The 25,053-nt window shown below is 50.9% G+C and overlaps 1 protein-coding gene across 1 annotated transcript; it reads right to left on the bottom strand.

Annotated features, from left to right (window-relative positions):
- Nucleotides 1-99: 99 nt before the first annotated feature.
- Nucleotides 100-25,033, bottom strand: RRP1B (ribosomal RNA processing 1B). Its single transcript, XM_019666007.1, has 17 exons — nt 24,892-25,033; nt 24,392-24,718; nt 18,900-18,982; nt 17,213-17,270; nt 15,881-15,966; nt 15,453-15,514; nt 14,972-15,101; nt 14,036-14,100; nt 13,403-13,584; nt 11,601-11,695; nt 10,914-11,011; nt 9,937-9,956; nt 9,080-9,211; nt 7,822-8,528; nt 5,207-5,359; nt 3,881-3,944; nt 100-2,676 (listed from the first exon to the last, which is right to left on the bottom strand). Exons 1-17 carry the CDS (start codon nt 25,031-25,033, stop codon nt 2,483-2,485), a joined length of 2,598 nt encoding a protein of 865 aa, XP_019521552.1. The 3' UTR covers nt 100-2,482.
- Nucleotides 25,034-25,053: the final 20 nt, after the last annotated feature.

Raw genomic sequence — 25,053 nt, 5'->3', positions numbered from 1 at the left:
GACGAGAACGGACACAAATTGGTCATAAACAAAGTCCTTGCTGGCAGTCAGATAAATTCAGAGAAAACACAAAAATGAAAAGACGGACTCAATCTCATATTCTTTTCAGCAATGGCAACTGCTTTATACTCTTCTTTGTGCTTTCGGCTCAGTAAAAGTTAGAAAGGATAGCACATTGTAAAGTGTGGTGCCAGGCTGTACAGACAACGGCTTTACAAAACCCTCTAAGATCACCATCAAATTATTTTCTTTTTTGGACTGCCAAGCCCCGTTGGCAGTTGTACCTAGGAAAATAACATGCATCAGGTAGAAAACTGGTATTCTAAATACATTTTCTTTATGTGACACATCTTGTGTGCATACATAATGAGAACTTTAAAAAATTGTTTTCTTTCTTTGTAGCCAAAATTTAGGTATTAAAAATAAGCCACAGTAAACCTACTGAACTCACCCACAAAATGGAGTGAGTGAGGACAGATTTAGGGAAGGACAGATGGAACCCAAGTCACACTGTCACTCTGGGACCCGAGTACCCAGGGAGGCGTCAGCAGGACCTGCGTTCACAGGACATTACGTTGGTGCCTCAGGAGAGACAGAGGACAGTGATGCGACAGAGAAAGGTCACTGCGCTCATCTGGAGAACAAATGGGCCATTTTTGCCCTAGAACGTCCTGCTAAGACATCTTAACATCGTTGGCTTATGTGGCCCATTTGGCATAAAGATCCACCTTTAAAGCTGAAATAGAAGTTGTTAGAAAAATAATTTGACGAAGGATAACGAAGCTTCTTTTTAAGTGAAGTTAAGCATGTTTGACTACTCAACTCTCTCCACGCTGTCAGGTTTGATTTTGGATGTGGTTTGAAGTGTGATATCAAATGCAGGGCCCGAAAGCCATGCAACCACAACACAGCTGTCTCATTACGAGGACTGGCTAACATAACAGCACAGGTTCGTTTTTTTTCATGGCTTAATCTGACAAAACATAGTTATAGGGCAGAGAAGAACAGTTTCCCTTCCTTGTCCCCAGGGCCTTCATGGTGACTCAGCCCGATGGGCCCCAAGCTGTTCAGTTAGGGCTCGCAGAAGCAGCCCTCCGTTATGTGACTACAGAAACCAAACAGCTCCTCGCAGCCTGCCAGTCCGAGGCCTCCCTCACCCGAAGCCATGCCTGGACACCGAGGCACTGCCAGGGCCCTCAGCTGGGAGCAGCAAAGGGGACTGGCCTGGGTTTTGGTGAGAAACTGGGACTCCTGTGTGGGGGGGCTTCCACTCTCAGGAGGCCCAAGATCCCTGAGCGGAGAGGGGGCTGCGGGAGCACGGCCACCTGGGGGAAGGGACTACATGCCCCCAAGTCACGCCTCCTCCTTTAGGTCTGCAGTTTGTTATCGTAAACTCAAGAAGGAATAGGGGTCCCAGTGGCCGCCACGAGCCTGTGGCTTGTCCCTCACTGAGGCTCGCGGCAGATGTGGGCCCCCAAACCAGGTGGGTGCACAGACAACACTACGTTCCCCCAACTGAAGTCTGTGTGCCTTCCACACCTGATCTTTTGTAATGAATTAAAATGAGAACTTTATAAAAATCTGTGAGTGCAAGCTTCAGTACTTCAGACATAAGGTAGCTACGAGCAAATCAATATGCACAAACAATTCTTAAAGGTTGCTTGTTTCTGCCTCCTAGTGGCAGCTCGGGTCTGCAGACGCTGCTGCCACGCCTGTGGAGAAATGAGTCGTGATCTAAGGTGGGAGAGCTGCTTCTGTGGACGCCCGTTATTTACTTAGGTCTCTGGCTCAAGGGTTTATGGGTAAAGAGCAACCAGAACACAAGGACCTGGGAAAAGGAGTCGGCCGCCCGACTGGAGTCCGGGGACAGCCAGGGGACGCTGCTCTCCTCGTGAGGACACTTGGAGCTGGCAGAGAGGTAGAACATGGGGCAGGACCCGAGCCCGGGGCTCTGCTCTCCCGCCCCACATGCACATCCACCCCAGCGGAGCACATGGAGGCACAGACCGGCACTGCGGATTCACGGACAAGTCCCCGGTCATACACTGCCAGGTGCCCGCAGAGCGCGGGAACGGCCCTCCATGCTTTTCAGGACAGGCTGTTAGATGACAGACACCCAGCAAAGCAGCCTGGCAGGCAGACACAATGCTGAGGATGCAGGTGTGTGCACACGCACGGCTGACAAGGCTAGCTCCAGGCTCTCGCCCCGCCACACTCGGGGCGTCACCGAGGTTCCCCAGAATGTGGAACCCTGGAGGGCTCTAGCACAAATGACGTTTACAGGAAAGGCTTCAATCAGCCCCCGCCCACAGCCCCCGCCGGAAGGGATAGCCACGCAGCAGCGTGGCAGCTCACATCCAGACCCGCGGATATACAATCCACGGGGGTTTAGGAAATAATAAAAAAGGCCCCACCTTTGCAAAGTTATAATTTATAGAGTATTCTGTACAAAAGCAGACTTTAAAAAGGGACTCAGACTACCCTAGAAGAAGTCCATGGCTGTCGGCCTTCTCTTTGGCGTGGCGGTCAGTGGCTTCTTGGTCCCCAGGAGGGTGCAGGCGGGGGAGCAGGTGGGGGTCTTCAGCACTCCGTGCAGCGGCCTCTGCTCAGGGTTGAAGGCCACTCGGGAGGGGCCCGTGGGACTGACCAGGATGCTCTTGTCTGTCTTCTTGAATTCTGCCCGATGAAAGCAAGGCCACACATTAACAGGTGTGACTTCTGTCCTGTCAGCCTACCCACACGGGGCCCTGCCTCGGTGCTGTCCCCAGCCCGGCTCCCGACACAGGCCCTGCCGAGACCCAGCCCCGAGGGCTGTGAGGAAATGGAGGTCACCAGCCAGGCCACTTCCCACAAATGGATTTACTCTTCCAAGGAAAATGCCCAGAGGGCCAAGTGGACACAGAGGGAAGCGCCCGGTGGGACTGGGGGCGTTGATGGGACATAGACAGTTAGCGACGGAGGTTTACAGGGCCGCAGGAGCCTTCCTTCTGGGAGCTGTTCCTCCTGCTGCCTCCAGCTCTAACGACGGCCGCAGGGGTGAGCTGGCTGCCTGGTCTGCATAGCCCCTCATCTGCACACACACACCCGACACATACAGACATATACACACGCATGCATAACTCGCTCACTGACTCACTCACACAGTTACTTGTTCCTAAACAGAGTCAAGTCTTAAACTCATTATATACTTTTAAAACCATTGGTCTCCTGGGCCTGCTGAGTGGTGCGTTGGTTAGGAGTTGGCTTGGGACGCCAGCTCTGAGCGGCAGGGCCCCGGTTCGGATCCCACATGAGGGCCAGTGACGCTGCGCCCTCTACAGCTAAGATGGTGAACAACAGCTCAACCTGGAGCTGGGCTGCCGTGAGTCGCCGGTGACGGCGTAGGCTGCAGTGAGCTGCCAAGAGCCGCCGTCCAATGGCTGGTGACGGACCTGCCTGACCCTGGAAGAGCGCAATGATAATACCAACATGGGCCAGTGAAGCGACGTCTTCCACAACTAGACTGAAGAACAAAACAACAGCAACTTGTCTGTTCCCCTCCCCCAATTCCCCAATAAAATCTTTATATAAAAAAAAACCACACAGTGACTTGCACCGACGCTAAAAGCCATGAGACAAGATGTCCCTGTTTCCCTCCTCTGGGCAGGATGGTCCCGACTTAGGTAGAGGTGACCACAGCGGACAGGCTGCTCAGTCTCAGGCCAGGGAAGCTACGGTATTCTAGGCAGGCAGGTGTGGGAAGACGGCCTTCCAGAAGCCCCAGGAACCCACCTCCCCTCCCCTAGCCGGCCCACTCGGCTCAACCAGGGTCCACCATGCCCCAAGACAGGCCAGGCCCTCCTCCCCAGGACGGCTGCAGCTGTAAGAAGCCGGCACTCACCCGCAGTCATGTTTCTATTCAACCCGAAGGTGACCTTCTTGGAGCTGGATGGTGTCTTGTTGAGCTGCAGAAGGAAGAAAACCATAACTGAAGGAGAATGACAGTGGTCGAGGCGCCCTAGGTGCCCACCAGCCACGGGGAGCCCATGCGTGGAGGCCGCGGGGCCTCAGTGTCTGCCTGTGGCCTCATCAGGACCCGGCATCGGTGAAGCGCTTCTGCAGGTGGACAGCACAGCCCTGAGAGGCTATGCAGTGCCCGCCTGTGGCTGGCCCGGGGAGGAAAGCAGAGTGAAGTCGCCATGTCTGAAACCTCCTGAGTTACAGGACATAGTTCACCACTGAAACATCATATGGGAGTCCCATTCATTTTGTCCCAGAGTTTTGAAGTTTTAACTTGGAAATGACACTGATTAGACTACACCTATGATGGGATCGAACTTCAGTGGGCAATTTCCCAATCTTTTCCGCATCAGGACTCTAAACTGTTTCGGATATTCTAACAATTCATCAAAATTAACTAAGTTGGTTCCTCTCTGAAAAACTTCTAGGAGCTGACCCATTTTGCAATTTGAAGAACTTTCTCAAATTCCTCCCCGGAACCGGACGTTTCTGTGTGGATCCCATAATTCTGCCTTACGCCGTTTTTGCTTTAACATCAACATTTTATTAGAGGAACTTGGCTCTGTAAGCCCAGAGTCATTAAGCAAACGTTTGTGTGTATCGTGTGTATAAATGTGAACACAGGCCGCGGTCACTGCTGGGCCAAGGCTATTTCAATGGCACCTGTTTGTCAAAATGCCCGCTGCCCTGGGGGCCTCCCCAGCAGGGCCAGCCCAGGCACCTGTCCCCACACCCCACTGAGACCGCCATCTCCCACAGGCAAACCCAGATGAGCCTCCCACGTGCCTCCGGCGGCACCTGGCGGGCCGAGCCTTTCCTTCATGACCCCCCCACAGGTCTCCCAGCGCAGTGCCCGCCCTCACCCACCGTGACGGGGGCAGCACCGGCCCCTCCTATCACCCTCAGCATCCAGCAGTGCCCCGGCAGGTCCCTCCTCCCCTCTCTTGGCTCTGACTGATAAACGAGGGTCTCCTCCCTGCCCGTTACTCCAGCCCTAATCCCGTGAATTCTGAGACGCAGCGCGTTGGTCCCGCTGCTGCAGACCGTGGTCACCGATCACACCTGAAGAGCCCCCCGACCAACCCCTTGGGGTGGGCCCCAGAATTCGCCGGGCTCCCTGCACAGCAGACCCAGGCTCCTCAAACAGGACTCCGCATGCGTGGACAGGGACAGTGGTGGGCCCCGGGCGCAGCAGGTGTGCGCATACCTGCGTGGCAGGGCTTCCGGAGGCTGGGGCCGTGCTGCTCTTAGCTTTTCTGAAGAACACGGGCTTTGGTAAGAAAGGAGTGTCAAACTTCACAAAGTCATTCTCCGTCCTCAGCTTCTTCCTCTTCAGGGGGCTGAAGGGCCCACTGCTCCCCTGTGTGAGGGAGGGGTGAGAAGAGGGAGGTCACAGGCAGAGCCACCTGTGTGGCACCCCCACAGGAAGTGCAAGTAAAATGACGGGTGTGCAGACACCACTGGGGTGAGACCCAAGATCGCTGAGCATCTCAGGCGAGATGCATTTACTAACTCAGCCGCCGCCACACTCGCGCTCTCTTGGAACCAGGTCTGCAAACACCTTGTCCACCAGCAGAGCACACAAACTACCACCTCTCCACCGTGGCACCACGCCGACAGGGCCAGTGCTCTCCTGCTTTCAGCCACATGAACCCATTTTTATTTGTCTTCCAACTCAGGTCCCGTGTTCTGAAGACTTTCGCCTTCAAAGACCATCTATAGTCACGCGTCACTTAATGATGGAGACACGTGCTGAGAAATGCACTGCGAGGTGAGCTCGTCACTGTGCGAGCGCTGCAGGGACACTTACACAGCCTGCCACACGCCCATGCTCCCGGGTGACAAGCCTGTGCAGCATGTTACTGTAACGGGCACTGTATACAGCTGTCACACAGCGGCAAGTGTGTGTGTATCTCAACACAGAAAAGGCACAGTAAAATACGTTCTGAAGGATAAAAAACAGTGACTGTATGGGGCACCCAGCATGCAAGAGCCGGCAGGACCGGAAGCTGCTCTGGCGAGTGAGTGTGAGTGTAATGGGGGACATCACACCACTGTAGACTTCACACACACTGGATACTCAGGCGATGCTGCATTCATAAAAAATATCTTTCCTTCTATAAATTAACCTTATCTTACTGTAACTTTTTTACTTCATAAACTTAAAAAATTTTAAAGTTTTTGCCTCTTGTGATAACACTTAGCTTAAAACACAAACACACGACAGCTGTACAAAAATATTCTCCTTCCTTATATCCTCATTTTATAACCTTTTTCTCTTAAATTTTTTTCTCACTTTTTAAACCTTTTGTTAAAAACTAAGACAAATACACACACGAGCCTCAGCCTCCACAGGGTCAGGATCAGCAACTCCGCTGCCTTCCACCTCCACACCTTTCCCCACGGGAAGGGCTCAGGGGCCATGCCGCGGGCAGCTGTCATCTGTGATAATGCCTTCTTCCAGAGAAAGCGCTAGGATGTTTGGATGGCTATGACGTCACTAGGCCACAGGAAGTTTTCAGGCCCATTTTAATCTCACGGGACCACAGGTGTATATGCAGTCCGCTGTGGACTGAAATGCTGTTATGCACGTGACTTAATTCATTTTCTCATTTCTGATCAAAGACACCACTGTTCGTTGACAGTGTGATAGCACATGTGACGTCGTACTGGCTAGCTTCTGCAGGTCCATTCCCAGCAGATAAAAGAATGTTCACTGGGTGTTTTACAATTGACAGTCACCCCACGAAACCCCTGCTCTAGTTCTGGGACCCCAGGGGTCACACTGGAGGTTTCGGCAAGTTCTTTCTTGGTGCTGCTGGCTCCGAAGCCGGCTGCCTTCCCTGAGCAGAACCTACCGGGCAGACCCAGGAGCCCGCCCGTCTCATGCCCCTTCTGGTAGGAAAAACCTCTCGATTGTGCCTTAATTAGCAACTGTTCCAATCCTCTGAGACAGGCTGCAGGGGGCAGAGAAATGAGACACAAAGAAGGAATTTTCTCTGATATTCCTAGTGAAGAGAGAACATCGAATGACAGTGAGTGAAGAGCAGAGGCTGCAGTCCAGGGACAGTGACACAGGCGGCACTGCTCGTCAGGGTTAGAGTGGACCGCCCTGGACTCCAGGTGAGTGTGCTGTTTTCCTAGCTAAGACTTTTTATGGCCAGAACCCAGCTCAGCCAACCACGCAGAGATTCTGTTAGAAAACCCTGAAAGCAGCATTCGGCACAGGCCACCAGGCTCCCCCAGTGAAGAAAGGCCTCACGTCATAGCCGCTGCAAAGCAGCATGTGCAAATTCAAGCGCTGGATGGGGGTGAGCAAGCCTGTGCACAAACAGCCACTGAGGAGCGCGAGCAAACGGTGTGACCCTGCGCCAGGGAGATGTGTGCCCAGCACGGTGCAGGCACAGCAGGTCAGAGGGGAGGGTGTGGCAAGCAGAGCCGGGGCCTGGCTCTCAGGCACATGGGCTCTGGGTGGCCAAGTGAAAATGAAGTCTTTTCACACTAAAAAGATGACAGCTTGGGTCCAGCACTGGTCATGAGTTGAAGAAAAACAAGACCAGCATTTGATGGAGACACCTATCTGCCTGTTTACGCCACCGGGCAAGTGTGCCTGCCTTGGCCATGGGAAGCTCTCCCAGCTTGATGTGGCCTCAGAGTGAACAGCCTGGCAGAGGTGGGGGGGGGGTCGATGACGACTGTCTCGGCTACCGAGACGGGTCACCTGCTGGTTTACTTGTCAGTAGAGTGTGTGATGAACCATGACTGCTCCTTAGGCCAGAGGACTGACCTGCCCCCTCCAGCCCCTGAACCCGACTGTCTTACCAGAGCCTGGACGAGCTTGAGTTCGGATTCTAACACTTGGCTGTGTTCTACCAAGTTCAAGTTCAACATGTCTTTCATTTTCTTCCTCTTTTTGAAAATGGCAGTTTTCTGAGTGGACAGGTTGTAGAGGTCAAGACTGCTGGAATCCCCCTTCTTTTTCTTCAGTCTCCCACCCAGGGGCGGGGTGGCTGGGCAATCCCCTCTGTCTGCTGGGCTCACTGGAGGGTTCTCCTGCCCGGGCGGGGGCCAAGCCAGAGTGGGTGGGCCGCTGCCATTGACCAGGGGAGGCCCGAGTTTCCGCTTCCGCTTCAGGGCTGGGGCTCCATCATCTGGGGAAGCGTGGGCGGGCACCTGAGCACGCCCACTGCTGGGGCCACCTTGAAACAAGCCCTCCAGAGGCGACACTGCTGACTCCGCGCTCTGTCCCTGCACCCTCGGGCCCCTCTTCCGGTGTCGCCTCCTCCTGTTCTGCGTGGGTGGGTTTGAGGGGCGGTGCTCCCAGCAGCTCGGCTCCCGGGAGCTGGGAGTGCCTGCTGTCCCCAGCACCACCGCACCCGCTTCTGGCTCCCCGTCCCCATTCTGCTCTGGGGCCATGGCTTTGACCTTGAACCCTAAGTGTTCAGGCTGGACGTGGTTCTTCTTTTTCCTCTTCCTCTTCTGACCACCACCTTCACGCTCCTCTTCCTCAGCAAGGAAGAACTTGTTTCCTAGAAAGACGCGTAAACCAATAACCAGGTGCCCCGACGCCAAGCAGACAGTGGGTCTGGCAGGGGATTCTGGGGCCATGTCCGTGGCCGACAGAAGTCCCCCGTTTTAACGCCAGAAAGGGCCCGGCCTCCTCGACACACTTGAGCCCCACTAGCTGTCTCATTTGGCCCCATTTCTCCCTTTTCCCGACTGTAATTAGAAACCCTAATGCACCTTTTAACATAAATGGAACAAATATATTCAGGTTTCTACTATTTTGAAGGCCAAAGGTGAAACCCACAGACCCAGGGCGGCACTCCAACAAATGTTCCACGGGGTAGTTTGTACCCAGCATCCTACACCCTCACCACCGCCCCAGAGGCGCCTCGAGGAGTCAACAAAGGCTTTTCGTTTAGGGGACGCGGGTGCCAGAGAAAATCAAATCCTCGGTAATAACCTTCACTTCTGAGGCATTAAAAGCGACAGCTTGTACTCTATGGTGCTTTACGAAGACACCACTCTCAGTCCCCAGGGCTGTCTGTGCCTCGCCACTTCCAAGCTTTGCGCTTACCTTTCTCTTTTTCTGCACTGGTTTTCTCTAGAAGTTTGTTTCCTTTCTTCTTCGGCCTTCCTTGACTGACAGTTTGGTCATCTTCATCAGCAGAAATGTCTTCAGCAAAACGGACCTGAGGTACAGTGCCTGCTGGACACCAGAGCACAGTCAGTCAGCTTCTCGGACCCTCCCCACTGTCCTCAGAGGCCTAAGGGCCATGCCCCGCCCACGTCAGGTAGGCAGCGTTCTAATATCAGCTTCTGCCTCCCCCTCACAACTCCACACTACTTCTCCAACCCAAGCCTCACAGCTCTGATTCAGGAATTTGACTTAAAACAACTGTGTGCTTTCTCACAAGGCAAGGGAACATCAGGCAACATCATCGCCAGCTCAATCCCGGGGACTGAGCAGTGCCGTCCACATGCCAGCCAGGTCTGAACAACCCAGTGGCCCAAGGGTTGGGGGCAGCGGTCCCAACAATTTGCTCAAATGTAACCAAGTTTACAGACAGAGCTTTCCCCAGGGGACAACTGATCTTAACAGCAAGCGAAAGGGACCCTGAGAGAAACCCCCTAACCCACCCCTGGGGTCTGGCCCTTGCCCTGGCGCCGGCAGGGAGGGACAGCCTCGCCTCTGGCTCAGCTTGGGTCCCAGGATGGGACAGCGCAAGGCCCCACACTGTGCTTCCCGCAAGGGCCTCTGCTCAGCTGAGCAGCAGGTGGGTAACTGACGATCTCGCAAAGGCAAAGATGGCTTTCCCTGTGTTTTCAGTCAATCTCTTCCAATCTGGCTTTTTAACATTTGGCATAAATGCCTCAGTGGGGTCCATATCCAGGTAAGAACACCATCGGTTCTAATGCTCAGACTTTCCTCACCTTCAGAGATACTTTGGAATCTGAAAAAGAAAACAAAAGCTCATAAAGAAATTCCTTCTTTCCATCTCCTCTAAACATATGCACGGAACTTTTAAAACACGTGATATGTATAATTCCCTTTCTTTTTCTTCTAGAAGGGGACGCTAAAGAGGGGGTGTCACGTGAAGGCGAAAGTCGTCAGAGCCCTCGGGGAGCCGAGGACTCACTGCTGCTCTGAAGAGTCTGTCAAAGCTGAAGAAATCACATTTTCTTCTTGTTTCTTATCTTTTTAAGGCCGAACCGGCTTAGATCTCTGCCTCTCCCCAGCTCCCCTCTCCGTTTACCAAGTGGAGAGATGCCAAGTGCTGGCTTGGTCTCCGCGATTCGGTGTCAGGACACAAAGGAAGTGCGGGGAGGCGTGGGGACTGGGGGCAGAGCCCGGGGAGCGGACGGGGAGGAATCTGAGCGCAGTGTTGCAAGTGGCAGCTGCGACCTTGTGCAAGCCGGTGACCCTCCCCTCCCATGCCCAAGTGAACCCACGTGTCACTGGGGAGATCACAGAAGCCACCTCACGAGGCTTTTCTTCATACAGGAGTTTGTGTGACATACTCAGAGCAGTGTCTGCTCACATGGCGTGGGCCCCAGGCAGCTGCTGTCCGTCAGCGGTCACAGCACACCAAGTGTGGCCACGATGACACTGAGATCACAGCGGCAGCACACAGCTCCAGCCTACCATCCCAACAGCGCCCACAGGTAGCTCCTGAGCGGTGCAATGACAGTGCAATGCCCCGACTTGTACATCATTAGAAAATGGCTAAGTGTGAGGAGGCAGCATTGGAAGAATGGAGCCTGAGGAACACTGCAGTTTATATGCGCATACTGCACTGATACAAATAAAAACAGGTGATGAGTATGGTGACAGCCACCCTACACCGCGAGATAAGTGAAAGGGCTGGACCTGACTGTGAGTGAGGAGCAGGCAGCACCCTCTCGCTTACTTTCTGACGAGCTTGGAGAGACGTCTCCTGTTGAAGGATGGGATGCTTCTCCGGCTGGCTATTTCCAGGAGTTGGTTAGCAATGGCCTCGTAGTCAAACTACAAGAGAAGAAAAATGAACATTAGCCCTCAGCGAAGCCACCGGCTGACCTGGGAGAACCCCGCGGCGTGGCACTCTGGACGCTCTCAGCACAGGGCTATCTGCACAGTGCGTGCTAAGACTCGGCAATAAAGGCTCACGTGAGACCTCTGAAAAATTCATCTGCCTCTTCTTGGAAGAAGCCAGCTGTAATTCTCCTTCCTTAAAAACAAACAAACTGGTAAAATACACCACAGAGAATTTACTTGGGTGTGTTTTTTAAATCTAGATGTCCAGTTTGCATTCGGTTAACAGTAAACTTTCTTTATTTGAAAAGAACCATTGAGCTGGCTTTGCTGTATGGAAAAGAACAGATCTTACCAATTCGAGCCAAAATGAAGACTGACGTCTTTTAAAATTCCATCATATTTAAATTTCTTTTGAAATGCATCTCCAATAAGCTCATTCAGTGGCACTCGTCACTGAAGGGATGAAGAGGACTTTACGAATTGGGCCTTGGAGTTTAATTAGCTCTGACCCTAATTCCCAATTAGCCAGGCCACTCCACAGTACATCTACCTTCTGTACAAAGCAGCAGCTGCCACCAACCTGGAGAAGTGGCCCAGTGTCCTCTAGGTTCCCACCGTCATCCCTCGCGTCTCCATCACAGAGTCCGTCCTTCCTGGAGTGGTATTTGCCCAGTGCTATCAAAACACATCCAAAGACAAAATTCTTCAATTATACAGTAATGGCATGACTAGTTTCACAGTGTCTCTTAGGTGTCAGTTAGTGGAAAAGAATAGTCTGTAAAGAGAAAATCCCTGCAAATATAATTTCCCAAAGATGTTTCGGTGTTTCAGTCCCTGGACGTGAAAGGCATCTAAGCCTTAGTAATGATACATCGTGCCCTTAATTCCATCGTGAAGCCTCTGCTGCCTTCAGAACCGTGTGACAAACCCGCCCTTCTTGTAGGATGGCGGACTGGGCGGCACGCTCCTGGGTCAGGGCTCAGGCAGCGGGGCTGGCACCGTAAGCGCTAGGCTGTGAGGAGACGGCTCGGCAGCCTGTCGCTAATTTCAGACAGGTTTGGGCCGTGGTAAGTCTCCGGAGCATTACACTAACTTCATGGGGCCGCCTCAGGAGACATGGTTAGCATCAATGCAACTTTGAACATTTAAAAAATGATTTAAAGAGCACTAAAATCCATGAAAAAGCAGATAGAAATGACGAATGAAAACGCACCACTCTGCCAACTCGTGCTGTTTCTGGCGTCCTGTGAGCCCATTAGTGGTGTGGCCTCAGGGCACAGCCAGAGAAGACAGCAGGGCCCACAGCGACCAGCTGCTTGGGCAACATTCAGGTGGACCGGGGGAGAGCTTTGGAAGTGCTCGCGGAAGAGCGAGCCAGAAACGTGGCGAGGGGCAGGGACCCACAGACAGCTGCCCCCACCGCACAGCACTTGCTCAGGGTTTTTACTTTAGTTAACCCATCACCTATGTGGAATTTTAAATTAAGATGTTTCTTCTTTTCTTTTTAAAGACTTTTATCTTTTACTGATTAAAATATATATGATCAATGTAGAAAATTTAAAAAAACAGACAAAAATACAAAGAATATCACCCCAAATTCTGCCACCCAGAGATAACTATTAATATTTTGAATATAGCCTTCCAGATTTTTTAAGGCACACATAATATGAGTATTAAAACGAATGAGGCTCCTTCTACATAGTTCTGTGTCTTGCTTTGAAAAACATTACTAAGCTTCCTCTGGTCATTAGTTTCTGAGAGCTCTGCCTGTCGACGGCTACATCACGGGGAGCGTGGGTGTGCCCGACCGCTCACCCTGAGCTGGGCATCGAGGTGCCGCAGCCCCGCCGTAGCTTTACGGGCCTGCACTTTAAACACACACTCTCCACGCAATTGCACGGGTATAAAACGGCACCGAGAACAATGTCAGTCCACTGTGGGCATTCAGACACCCAAAGAAAAAGGACAGGAAGCCTGAAGAAACGCAGAGGTCGGAAGGGTTGGCTATAGAAACAAGTGTGCGTTCAAACTAAGTGGATCAGATGTCCCACTGACAACCCTCTGCAGGTCTGCGTCCACGTCAGGATGTTTACAGACACGAAGGAGCCAAAACGACAGGAAAAAACCCCAAGGCAACAGCAACACAGAGACTGTCTCACCTTCCAGGAGACAGAATTGTGTGAGGGGCAGCCCACTGGGACCTGGGGTCTTTCCCAGGGACCCCCCCCCCCAGACAGGCACAGGGTATCCAAGGCAGAGCCCAGTGCCATCTTTGATGAATTCCAGGTTATAGTCAGTGAGGTCCCAACAAATGTATTGAAGTGTTTGTTTGCTGAGGACTTGACTTAAAAAGAGAAAGGCTCGTCAAGGCTGCTCTCTTACCTGTCCTCTTTTTACTGAGCGTCTGCGTCCACATCACCTCATTTTCAGATGTCTCTTCTTCAGAGAGGTTGCTGTCACCCACTTTAGTTTTCTGCTCCTCTACTGTGTCTTCAGGTTCAAGTGGAGACTGATCTACAATGACTTCAAAAACACCCCTAGCTATAGTCTGCACCAATGTATGGCTGAGGGGGAAGCACAGCAAAGAGATGCGGTTAAAACCCATGTCTGGACCTCGTTATCAAAGGCATGTATGGGCTTAGGAGCAGGGAAGTCACCGCATGCCCAATGGCGGCCTCCCAGGACCCGGTGATCACCTACGGTCCGCGGGCACCTGTGCGCCTGACTACGCTTCCGCGCTCCCCCCATAGCTGCACAAGGAGCCGGCCCAGTGCTCTGATGGAAGCAGTGGGACCGACCGGACAGAGCTGCGTGGGGAGGGGTTAGCCAGCGAAGCCAGCAGAGCCGAATCACGACTCAAAGCTTCTGATGTCCTGCCAACGGGACCTAAGGATCCGCTGTCCTCAGCTGGACGACCACCCCATGTCTCCTGCATCATGCTCCCCAACACAAAACAACCCCTCTGCCCCACTTAAGTACCAACTGAAGCAACAAAAACAAACGGGAATTACTTACTCTTTAGTCTTGGCAACAATTTTGCAGAATGGATCAATAAACTTGAGATTCTGATCTGCCAAAAGCTGTAATTTAGAAATAAAATAGGAAAAAAAAATAAGGGAAAAAAGAGCCTTTTCTGTTTCGTGACGTGTCCTTGAAAGAGGAAACAGTTGTTCTTTTCACATGGCTTGAATCAGACTGAGTGACACTTATCTCACAATGCACATATACGCTGCGCGAATTACCCAGATGCCTAGACCCAGGTTAGAGGCCACGGCCGTCCTGCAGCCACCAGGGCACCTTGCGGCAGTGAGCGGAGAGCAGCGCCCACTCCGACCGACCGCGCTGCCCGGGCCCCCTCCTCCATGGAGCAGGTCGGTGTGGACACCACCAGACGCTGAGACGAAGCGATGATTTTTTTATACACTTAGACTTTCTTTTAATTAAAACAAGTACATGTTCGCTACAGAATACTTGTGAAAGATCGAAGTAAAAACTGCTCATAATCCCAAATCAGATAATCACTTGCACGCTAAGGAATGTACGTTCCCTCTGCAGCCTTTGTCTATTCATGTATGAATATGTTCTTAGAAAAGTCAGACCGTCTGCACGTCTGTCTGCTGCCTTCCTTTCCAACTTCTTTAAAAACTCAGTATCCTGAGGATTTCCTCACATTATTGGATTCTTTACTAGACTGTGTAGGTGGCTTTCAATAGTTTCATAAGGAAGAATCCATGTACTTCCTTAGGGCACAAACCCGTGTCCCCTTAGCTGTGGAGGACACATTCTTAGCCGGGCAAGGACTGTGTCAAAGACAAGGTGAGCCAATTCATGTTCGGTTATCGCCGGCAACAGGCAGCATTCCACGGCCAGCTCCCAGGGCACCCGAAGACGAGCCGACACCTGCGCACGCTGGCTGTGGCCCCACCCCACCGCTGGCGGCCGGCCACTTACCTCTTTCCCTCCCACTTTGGACAGTTCATCCAGGTAAATGTCAATGAAGTGAAATTTCACTCCGTTAGGAGACTGACTCTCGGGATGCAGGACTTCCTTCATCAAGACATCGAGAAGGAGCTGGACTCGGCTAAAGAAAACAACACACGCGGCCTATTAACACAGCGCGCCAACACTTCTCGCTCCCATGGAGACGCAACACTCAGCCGTGTGCTACGCTGCACGACCAGCCGTGGAGGCTGAGCAAGTTTTACGAGGAAAGAAGCACCACTGCAATCAGCATAAAGTGCCAATCGGCACGTGTGCTCAGCTCTTTCATTCCTCCCCTGGATTTAAAGTTCCTTATGCGGAAGGACGTTTTGCTTCTCACAGAACTCAACAGAGACCAGGCAATTCATACCCGGTTAACTGAAGGCTTGAGAAACACTATTTCATTAAAAGTTTTAAGGCCACCAAATGCTAACCCCAATAGTTCACCAACCTTTCTTCCCAGCCATTCCGCTTCAGAACCTCGAAGGACTGCCTCAGGACCAGGCGGGTCAGCTAAAGACAGACACACTCATGTTACAAAAGGGAAAGTAGCAAAGGCTGATGAGCTTAGCAGAACGAGGCGACCAAGGACACTGGTGTAACCTGGACCCCTCACGTGACAAAATATCCACAATAACCAGATTTAACTTCAGGATCATAAATGTTAACTAAAGCACCCCAAACTCATCCCCGACAGCAGGCGAGACAAACGGAGGCCTTCAGCACATGTTCAAGGCTGTCCAACGCTCGCGGCCTTTCCTCAGGCGAGCCTGGAGCCCGCTGTGCTTCACGCATAACCGTCCCAGTGTTTGGAGCTGCTCAACGCGCTCCTCCACACGCGCCTCTGCAGTGACTGGGAGGGAGGCACGCTGACCTTACCATCTGGTATCTGTCCAGGCGCGGCCTGTCCATCCCCGTCCACTCCCGATTCATCGTCTGCCAAAAGGTCTGAATGAACAGGTGCTCTGCAGCGAAAAGGCCTTGTTTTGAATGCTTGGTTTCAGGTGAGCATAGTACCAGATAGCAAGAAGGTAACGGAGAGAAACAAGCTAGGATGATCTATTACTAACTTTTCTCAAGAATTCTTGGGTAGCAAGACAATTTGGTCAACCATTAAATGTGCTCAATAGCTTCTTTTGCATTTAAGTAAAAGCAATTAGAGTGACAGGAAGGCTGGTCACATCTAATGCTCAACCAGAGTGCTCCGCGGAGCACTTTTCTCTATCCCCGCAAAGCCATGCTTCTATCAAAATCAAAGGATTTCCTGAGTCTCCTGGTCCTTTCCACCCACCTGTACCTAACAACCCAGAGCCAGTGATTCTGATGGACACTTGGATGGTCCGTGGAGAAATCAGTTTTTTGTTTCATGTGCAGTGTCAGCTGGGTGAGCAATAAAATAAATTCTATATTTTTCTTTTCAGCCACAAAGCTAGCACCTTTTTGTCTAAAAATAACTTTTGTTTTTTTTTTTTGTTTTTTTTTTGCTTCACTTCTTTTTGCACAGATCTTTCTTGATCTATGAAAACCTATACTACATTTCATGTGTGGAATTCTGTTTGTTACGCATCAGCTGGGACCCTGCTAAAGTCTAGACAACAATGGAGGGTAATTAAGGCCATTAGGATGGTTTAGTTCTCAGTTTAGTTCTCGGGAGTGGTAAGCAAAACAAACTTCTGCTGCTGTCTTCTTCTTCCTTTGTAAGTAACCAAAGCCTAAATGTCCAGAAATAATTTCTCCCTGTCTGTTCTTTCTAGTAGAGGGATCGCTTTATAGTTTATCAGCAGTGATGACCTTATACGACTCTAGTCTCGAGGCGGGTAAACCCGGCCCCAGGGGTTGCTGCAAACATTGGCATGTACACATACAGCTTCTAAGAGTGTTAAAGTGACTCAGAATTTGGAGATTCTGGAAGGTTATTACTTCTTAAAATATTTTTTGGCCATCTCTGAGATGCCAAACATGACACTTCACGAGACACCTCCTTCACCCTCCTACAGAGTCAGTATCTCAGTTTATCAGTCTTCTCCATAGGAACGGCTTGTCGCCTCATATCTACACACTGGTAGCCAGCCCCAGGTTGTGAAACTAGCCCACTGGAAAATAGACACGTGGAGGTAAGGAGAAGAAACAATATGGACAACACATCCTAGGCAAGTTACCAAATCTGACGAACAAGGAAGTTTTGAAAGTCATGAAAATATCAAGACTTACGAGCCTCTGAGTTGTTAACAACATGGATGAGTTGGGAAATAGTGTTCGCTAGTTCCTCCTGCAAAGGTGGGGTTGGGGAGAAACACCGGGGTTATTTTGTGGCAACACTGAGATGACAGCATCACGGCCTGTACCTCCTCCCATATCTGTTGGGGGGCAGGAATCTGTACCTGTTTTCAGTGTCACTTCCACGAAGAAGTGTGTATCTGAATATCTAAATTTTATCAAATGTGAAACCCCCAATTTCAATGGACTACTATGTCAACTTAATATGTCTCTGAGATTTGTTTAAGCAGCATGTTGAAAAAAGCACATCTAGTTATCTATTCAAATGACCTACAGAAGAAATAAATTAGCTGTCAGCTCCTGGCTTTGAAAATATACTAAAACTTAAATTGAGACTTTCTCCTAACCCCCCAATAACGGAAACACAGGTGCCCCAGCAGGGTGTGGTCACCGGCAGTGAGCCGCTGGGACTCTGACCACGGGGCTCAGTATGTGGAACCAGAAAGCTGCCCCTGGGAGTGCTCAGAGACGGGATGCAAAGGGCGCTGGGCAGCGCTGGTCACCGGTGCCCTCCCAGGCTCTGTTTGGGCCAAGTGCCACCAGAAGAGCGTGTCCTATTCAGACGCAGCAAGTTCATCTGTGCCGAGAATTCGGTGGCCTGGACTACAAAGTTCGGACAATTAAGTTTGTGAACTTTCCACTGTGGAAAGTTGAATATAAATTCAGATATTCAACTTTCCACCATGCAGTAACACGGTGAAAAGTTCGCAAACTTAATTGTCTGCCCAGAAACCTGCCTTGGGGAGTGTCAACCCAAGAACCGTTTGAGTCACACACGAGAAGCTCGATTGTCGTGTATTATCTGCAGCTCACAGAGCCTCAAGTTTCCCTCACCCACTTTAAATCAATTCCCAGACTTGAAAACGATGTTCCTATTTATGTTTTCTTCCTCCACTAAAGCTGTTGGCTGTTACTTTTGAATGTGATTTAAAAATATTTTGCCCTGCTATCCTACTCAAAATATGTTCAGTGGAGTAAAAGTGATAAATCAGAGCAAGTTATCACATGGCTTGGGGGAAGTGGCCAAGTCGCCCATTAAAACCCAGACAAGTCACATCTGACTGTGACATTTTACATGTTGGTGGGATTCAAATGGCATTTCAAGGCTTACCCCTCTGCTCTGCGTGTGCACATCAGAACAAAGCTCTTAAACAAACCATTTTCTTAATAGTTGTGGCGATGGGGCCCAGACATCCACACACACCTGTGTTGACTTTCAGGTGGGGGCATTGAAGACCCTGGCCCTGCCCGGCCTGGTGGCTGCTGAGTTGCAGGCACCCACTTAACCTGGCGGAGATGGCCAAGGGGCGCTCACAGGACCTTAAGACTAGTGCCATGACATTTCTGACCACAAATAAAAGAAAATGAAAGACAAATTTTAAAATAAGTAATGTAAAACCTACCATGGAACTATGAAAACGTGATGGAGAAATAATGAATCTTTAGTTTATGTGTATTCTTCATTATTTGAAAGGAAAATTAACCTCAATGCTTGGAAACTGCATCCCTTTCTGCATGACAGAGGTGAGTCAGGGGGCCTTAGGGGACGGATACAGCATAAAACAAGCAAGCCTCTTATCTATGCCCAAATCCAGCCACGAGACAAGGGAACTCTTGTTACCTGTAGAGGAGGGTTATCCTGCACCCACATGCAGTAGAAGAGCCCTTTCCATATTTTCAGAAGTTCTTCTTGACTGAAACCACCTAGAGGGCAAACAGCACAAAAATCTTATTTTAGAGTCCTCACAATTTTCTTAGTTTGGAACTGCCACATAAGCAGTGAAAATAATACCACATACATTTTCATTTTTTTCACCTGCAAATGTCTTTTTTACTTGAAGCATTGTTACAAAACACACACTCATAAATTATGCAGTTTTACCAGCTATGGAGCAGGGTGAGTGGTGGCCTGTTCTCATTACCCAAGGTAAGGAAGCAAATGTCATCACAATAGAAAACGAACGGGGTGGTCATTTATAAAATGACCCAAGTGCCTCCCTCTGCTTAAACTAGCCCTTACCCCACACACCATTTTCATTGGTCTCGCAAAGTAAAATTACAAATCTGAGAAAAGACGCAGGGTTTGCTCCAGTCCCATACAAATGGCCCCAGGGAAACTGGCAAAGCTTGGGGACATTTCTAAGACGCCCCTTTTAAGGATCCTGCTGTGAGGTCACCCTGGGCTGTACCCTCGTTTCCCTCCCTCCCTGTGATGGTTTTCATTTCATCTCAATTTTAGTCCTGTGTTACATGGCACCACCTTGGTTAGCCTGGTTCTGACTCATTGCTTAAGCTCTCTCCCTTTGCCTGCACCACCCACAACCGAGCCGCCAGTCACGCACAGCTTTCTATACTCCTGGGTTGACCCCAGGTGTCATGGAATAATTGCTGAGTGACATAAAGAATTATGAAATCAGGTAAGTGTAAACTCTTGGGAGTCTCCAAGCTCGTGGAGAACAGACAGAATCCTCAAGTCTCAATGCATATCCTACAACCAATGGTCCTGATTACCGTCTCACTAGATGCTAGGAGAATGTAAACAAGTGTGTGTTTGGGATCAATGAGATCTCAGTACTCCAAAAGATAAAAAGTGACAGATCCTTTTGATGGACTGAAATTTATTTAGTAGGTTCAGAGCGAGCTGTATGCCTTTACAGGTACTGATTTCCAAGTTACCAAAGACCTTTCTTATAGCAACAATTTTATTATGCTGCATTTTGATTCTCTGTGGTAAGTTCTCACTTAAAAGCAATACACCAGGAACCACAGTAAAATTAGTTTATTGAAGTGCATTTCCTTTAGAGGTTGGGCAAACGGTGCACCGATTGGTTTTCCTTCCCTCCTGTTCCACGTGGGGAGCTTCCCACTGAGAACGCACACAAACCCACAGGCACTGAGCTAACTGCGGTCATGGTCGCAGTAACCCATCACTGGGACCTACGTCGATGGTCACTCACGTTACTGCTAATGAACTAGTGGATCCAGGCAAGGGTCCCCAATGGTGCTAAAACATTAGATGAAAAACGACTGAGGAACTTTAAAATGGACAAATCAGACCACCAACACCCAAACCAATGGATGCATCTCAACTCACAAAGGTCAACAATTATTCATTAGATGCCGGATGCAATGCGATGGGAGAACACAGCACCACCTGCTAAGCATTCTTACAAAAACAAAAAGCTAATGTAGGGGTTTCAGAATGAGTCCCCCCAAGACGTGCCTCTGTGGCATGTGGATTATTTTGAGTTGAAGGCAACTGAGACTCTGCAGGCTCACGAGAAACTTTTATCTCGCCCTTAAATTAGCGGCCTTGCCCGTCAAGAGACCTATCACCAGAAATCACTTCTGGGCCCACCTGCAGGCCAGGCCACACGGGTAACGATGGACACCTGCTCTTATCGTCCTGCAGTGACCTTCCTCCCGTCTGAAGCCCCAGGCGCCTTACCTCACCCCGAGCTCGTCTCCTCTTTCTGTCTCTGAACCTCACGTGCATGTGGGGTCTCTGACTCTCTCATGGACGTGGGGATCCCATGCACATGCATGTAATTAAATTTGGTCATTTTCTTGTTAATCTGTCTCATGTCGATTTAATTACTAGACCAGCCAGAACACTGGAGAGTAGAGGCAAGTTTCCTCCCCTACATGAACCTGCGTCTTGTCAGATCTAACTATTAATACCAGTTCGCAGGAAATGCAGGGGACAGAGGAACATGCCAAATGACACTATGGGGTGCAGTCCTGGGCAATGACAGGACAAATGATCCAGTTCCCCCAACAAATAAGCTGCAAGGGGAAGATGGGTGAGAACTGTTACAATTAAGTCTTTGCAGACGTATTAACCAAATGCAATGGGTGCGTCTTATTTAGATTCTGATTTGTCATAAAAAATTTATGAAATGATGGGAAAACCTCAACAGCATGGGTATTCCATATTAAGATTTTTTTTAAAGATGTGATAACGGTACTGTGATTATTTTAAAAAGAGTCCTTGTCTTTTAGAGATACATACTGAGTATCTGGAAATGAGCTGACTGGGCTTTGCTTCATAAGGATTTAGTGGGAAGGAGGAAGTGGGCAGATCAGACCAATCGGCCAGGTACGGATAAATGCCAAAGCACGGCAGTGAGTAGACTTTTTATATGTTCAAGATGGTTAAAAAAAAAAAATTTATTGAGGAATTGGGGGGATGGGAACAGTGGTGGGGAATTGGAACAGACAAGTTGCTGTCCTTTTGTTCTTCAGTCTAGTTGTGGAGGACGTCGCTTCACTGGCCCATGTTGGTATGATCATTGTGGTCTTCCCGGCTGAGGCAGTCGCTCGCCAGCCATTGGATGGCTGCTCACGGCGGCTCTTGGCAGCTCACGCCAGCTGCTGGCCCGGCCCCACTGCAGCCTACGCAGGCGCCGGCGCCTCACGGCAGCCCAGCTCCAGGTCAAGCTGTTGTTCACCATCTTAGCTATAGAGGGCGCAACGTCACTGGCCCGGATCCGAACCTGGGCCCTGCTGCTCAGAGCTGGCGTCCCAAGCCAGCTCTTAACCAATGTGCCACTCGGCCGGCCCTGGGGGTTGAGTTTCTTAAACTTAACAACTAAGTTTCTGACTGTATAGACTTAGTTCAAAATGACCGAGGAGAAATGAAAAAATTCATTTGCTCTCACCACAAATGAGCACAGGAGCCGTTTCAGGTGGGGGTGGAGTGTATATTTGAACCCACACCTGTGTCAGAACAGCCGCAGCTCCTGGTTATAACTATTGGGTCGAGAGACCCCTGACTATCAGTATGAAAAAACACTCATTTCCCCCATTCCTGCCATTGAATCTGAGACCTACAAACTAACTATAAAATGCAATTACTTTATGTGCCACCAAAAGAAAAGCAAGGATGCAAGTGAAACTGTCACAAGGTAATTTAAGGTAAATCCTAATTTTAGCAGGTGTTAAAGTTGCAGAATCGATCAGACGGGCAGGGAGTATTGTCTGCATGGTTCACTGCTACACCACCAGGGCCAAGAACAGTGTGCACAGTGACTGGAGCACACGGCAGGCAATGCGTTCATGATCCTACAGACCTGGGTGAGTAAATAAGGACACATGCGCCGGCCTGAGGAAATCCATGGACAGTGACCATTCCACGACTGCACACTCGACACCAGGGCACACTGAGGTGCTGTGAGCAGCACAAAGGCTTCTCCTTTGTTCCTAACGTCACAAAGCTGTCTGTGCTGCTGGTGGACGGCTCTGTGTATCAGTAAGAGTAAAGCTTTAGATGTCCTAAGACAATATGCAAAAATAAAAATTGAGCTTGTCAATGAGATTCAAATGCCATGCCAAGTACTTCTCAATTTGTGTTTCTATTTTGACGGAGCACAGCTGTGGCAGAGATCATGTTAATTTTGTCCCATCATCACTGTCTATGACATTCACTCTGCAGTCACTTTTTTGAAGACCCACTATACTCTGTGCAATGTGGATATAGGGTTGAACAAGAGATACCAGATGAGTTACTGTGGGTGTGAGGGGCGCTAAGCAGACAGAGCCCCCAGGGCACAATGGAAACCCAACAGCTGCATGCCTCCACGTGAACATTTCAGACCCTGGACCTGCTCACCCAAGGGGCTTGAGCAACAGGCCGTCTGGCCCCTCAGCCCCATATGTACTGCATCTAGCCTTCCGTTCTTGTAAATAGCCAGGCCCCCATTCGCCTGCATGTGCTTCCACTTCCAGCTAAGAAAACAGATGGAAGCTTGCAGTGTTTTGGGGGAAGAGTGACACATTAACAGATGATTAACAAGCAATGCAGCTAAGTGCTACAATAGAGACAAACTGGTTATTTCAGAATCCTAGAGGAGTGCGGGTGAGATGATAGGGAAAGTGGTGCTGAGCTGAACACTGGGACTGGGTCAAGGGTGGAAATCTTTTCAGCATGAACAGAAGCGAGGCAGACACGTGATAAACGGAGTATTGTACACCAGGCCCCAGGAATGGTCTGCTGTCGATGGAGCACAAAGCGGGCATGTAGGGGATGACCTGCAGACCTGGAATTCCACGAAGATGGAGACGCCAAGGTAGCATTAATAGCACAGCTGAGCTGCAAGTAGCCAAAGTCAGGGCTGGACATTTAGGATTAAGAACCTTCAGTGTGTCCGGGGTGCCTGCTACCATGAGAGTAAATGAAGTCTGTCAAGGAGATCCCTAACAAAACTGAAGTCAGGAACTTTGGTCTTCATTCCTCTTACCAGCAGACTTCCCATAAAATTGTATTTTCTTTTCCGAGTGGTCTTTTGTGATTTCTCTTCAAAATAAATTAACAATGATGTCAGCACAGGGGGGGGGAGAGACGTAATACCCATTCTTTCAAGTACACGCTAAATGTGTTAGCAATTAAACCAAACGTTATCCTAGTGCAACGGAAAACCCCTATTTTGCATCAGGCAAATGCAATCCTTCAATGGCACCCCACCGCAATGACCGGTGGGACCAGGCGAATGCCTACTTTTTCAACTTCGTGTCCTACCACCCTCGCCGCTCCCTGACTTACTGGTCTTCCAGCCATTCCTCCCGCCTCTTTTCACATCTGTTGGCCTAACCCCCCAGGGAGGCCTTCCTGGACCAGCCTCTGTAGAGGAGCGCCCTGCTCCCCTGATCTCCGTTTCCGCTGCTACACTCCACCATCTCTGCTTCAGTGATCTCGCCGCGCCCTCCGCCCCAGCCTCACTCGCAGGAATTCTCCGAGGGTAGGAATTCTGCCTTCTCCCCTGTAACTCCGGCTCCGAAAGGTGTTGTTCTAATGACGGCGAGGAGCACGGCATAAATCAGGATGAGCTAGTGATGCAAGGTCCAGGCTCGGGGTCGGCCGGACCGGGTCTGTTCTCAGCTCCCCCTACCCCACTTTCAGCAGGCTGAGGCCCCTGTCGGCCTCAGTCCCCCCACCGTAAAACCAGACTGGACCCGGCAAGAAGCGGTTCCCACGGTGCAAACACACAGAAGCGCGCGGCAGCAGCGCGAATCAGTGCCCGACGTTTCCCTTGCTCTGCCGGCGGCTCTGCCCAGGCCCCGGCCCTCAGCCCCGACCCGGCCGCCATGTGGCTCGGCTAACCGCCGGGCGCCCACCTGTCTCCCTCTGCGTCTTCACGCTGATGTACTGGCGCAGCTTCTTCACAGCCCGGTCCCGGATGCCCTTTTCGTGGGATGCCAGCCGCTGAGCAAACTGGATCTCGGCGGGCTGCATGGCTGGGGCCCTCGCGCCCAATGCAGCATCCCCGGCCGCAGCCCACAGGACCTCAGCCTCGCGCCGCTGCCGTGTGCTGCCCTGGGGGCGACTGCGCAGAAGGCGGCGGGGGCGGTGCGCGGCGCTGTGGCGGCGCGCGCGGGATGATGGCGTCACACAGGCGCCAGCCGCGGCTCGCAGCGCTTTCTGGGGGCGAGCGCCGCGGGGCCCTGGCGGGTGGCGAGCAGCTCAGTTCTGGGATGCGTCGCGCCATTGCTTCTCTGCTGTCTTTCGGTCGCCGAAAGTCGGGGCCGTTGATGGCGAGCTTAGCCAGTGTTGGGTCTTGGCCCAGAATAGTCGGATGGCCACTTGTAAATGGTCTAGAATCTTTAAGTCCACTCACAAACCCTCCATTTGATCCGGCAGCCGTTCCACGAAATAAACGGCACCGAGTTCATTGTACTCCTCGGGCCGCCTCGGCGGGTCGGGGACTGGGAAAAGGGTCGTCCTTCGGCTTCTTGGCGGAATGTTGAGGGCAGCCCCATTGAGCGGTCTCTACGGCCAG

This window comes from Hipposideros armiger, unplaced genomic scaffold (genome assembly GCF_001890085.2).
Source record: "Hipposideros armiger isolate ML-2016 unplaced genomic scaffold, ASM189008v1 scaffold_458, whole genome shotgun sequence".
NCBI classification, from domain to species: Eukaryota; Metazoa; Chordata; class Mammalia; order Chiroptera; family Hipposideridae; genus Hipposideros; species Hipposideros armiger.
This window is presented reverse-complemented; position numbering and strand designations above follow the sequence as displayed.

Excerpts from the sequence above, each read along its gene's own strand:
- RRP1B (XM_019666007.1), bottom strand. The coding sequence starts at position 25,033 with ATGGGGCTGCCCTCAACATTCCGCCAAGAAGCCGAAGGACGACCCTTT. Across the intron at positions 15,515-15,880 it reads GCCTGGACAGATACCAGATG|CTGACCCGCCTGGTCCTGAG; the intron begins GTAAGGTCAGCG and ends GTCTGTCTTTAG. Across the intron at positions 15,102-15,452 it reads CGGAATGGCTGGGAAGAAAG|CCGAGTCCAGCTCCTTCTCG; the intron begins GTTGGTGAACTA and ends TGTTTTCTTTAG.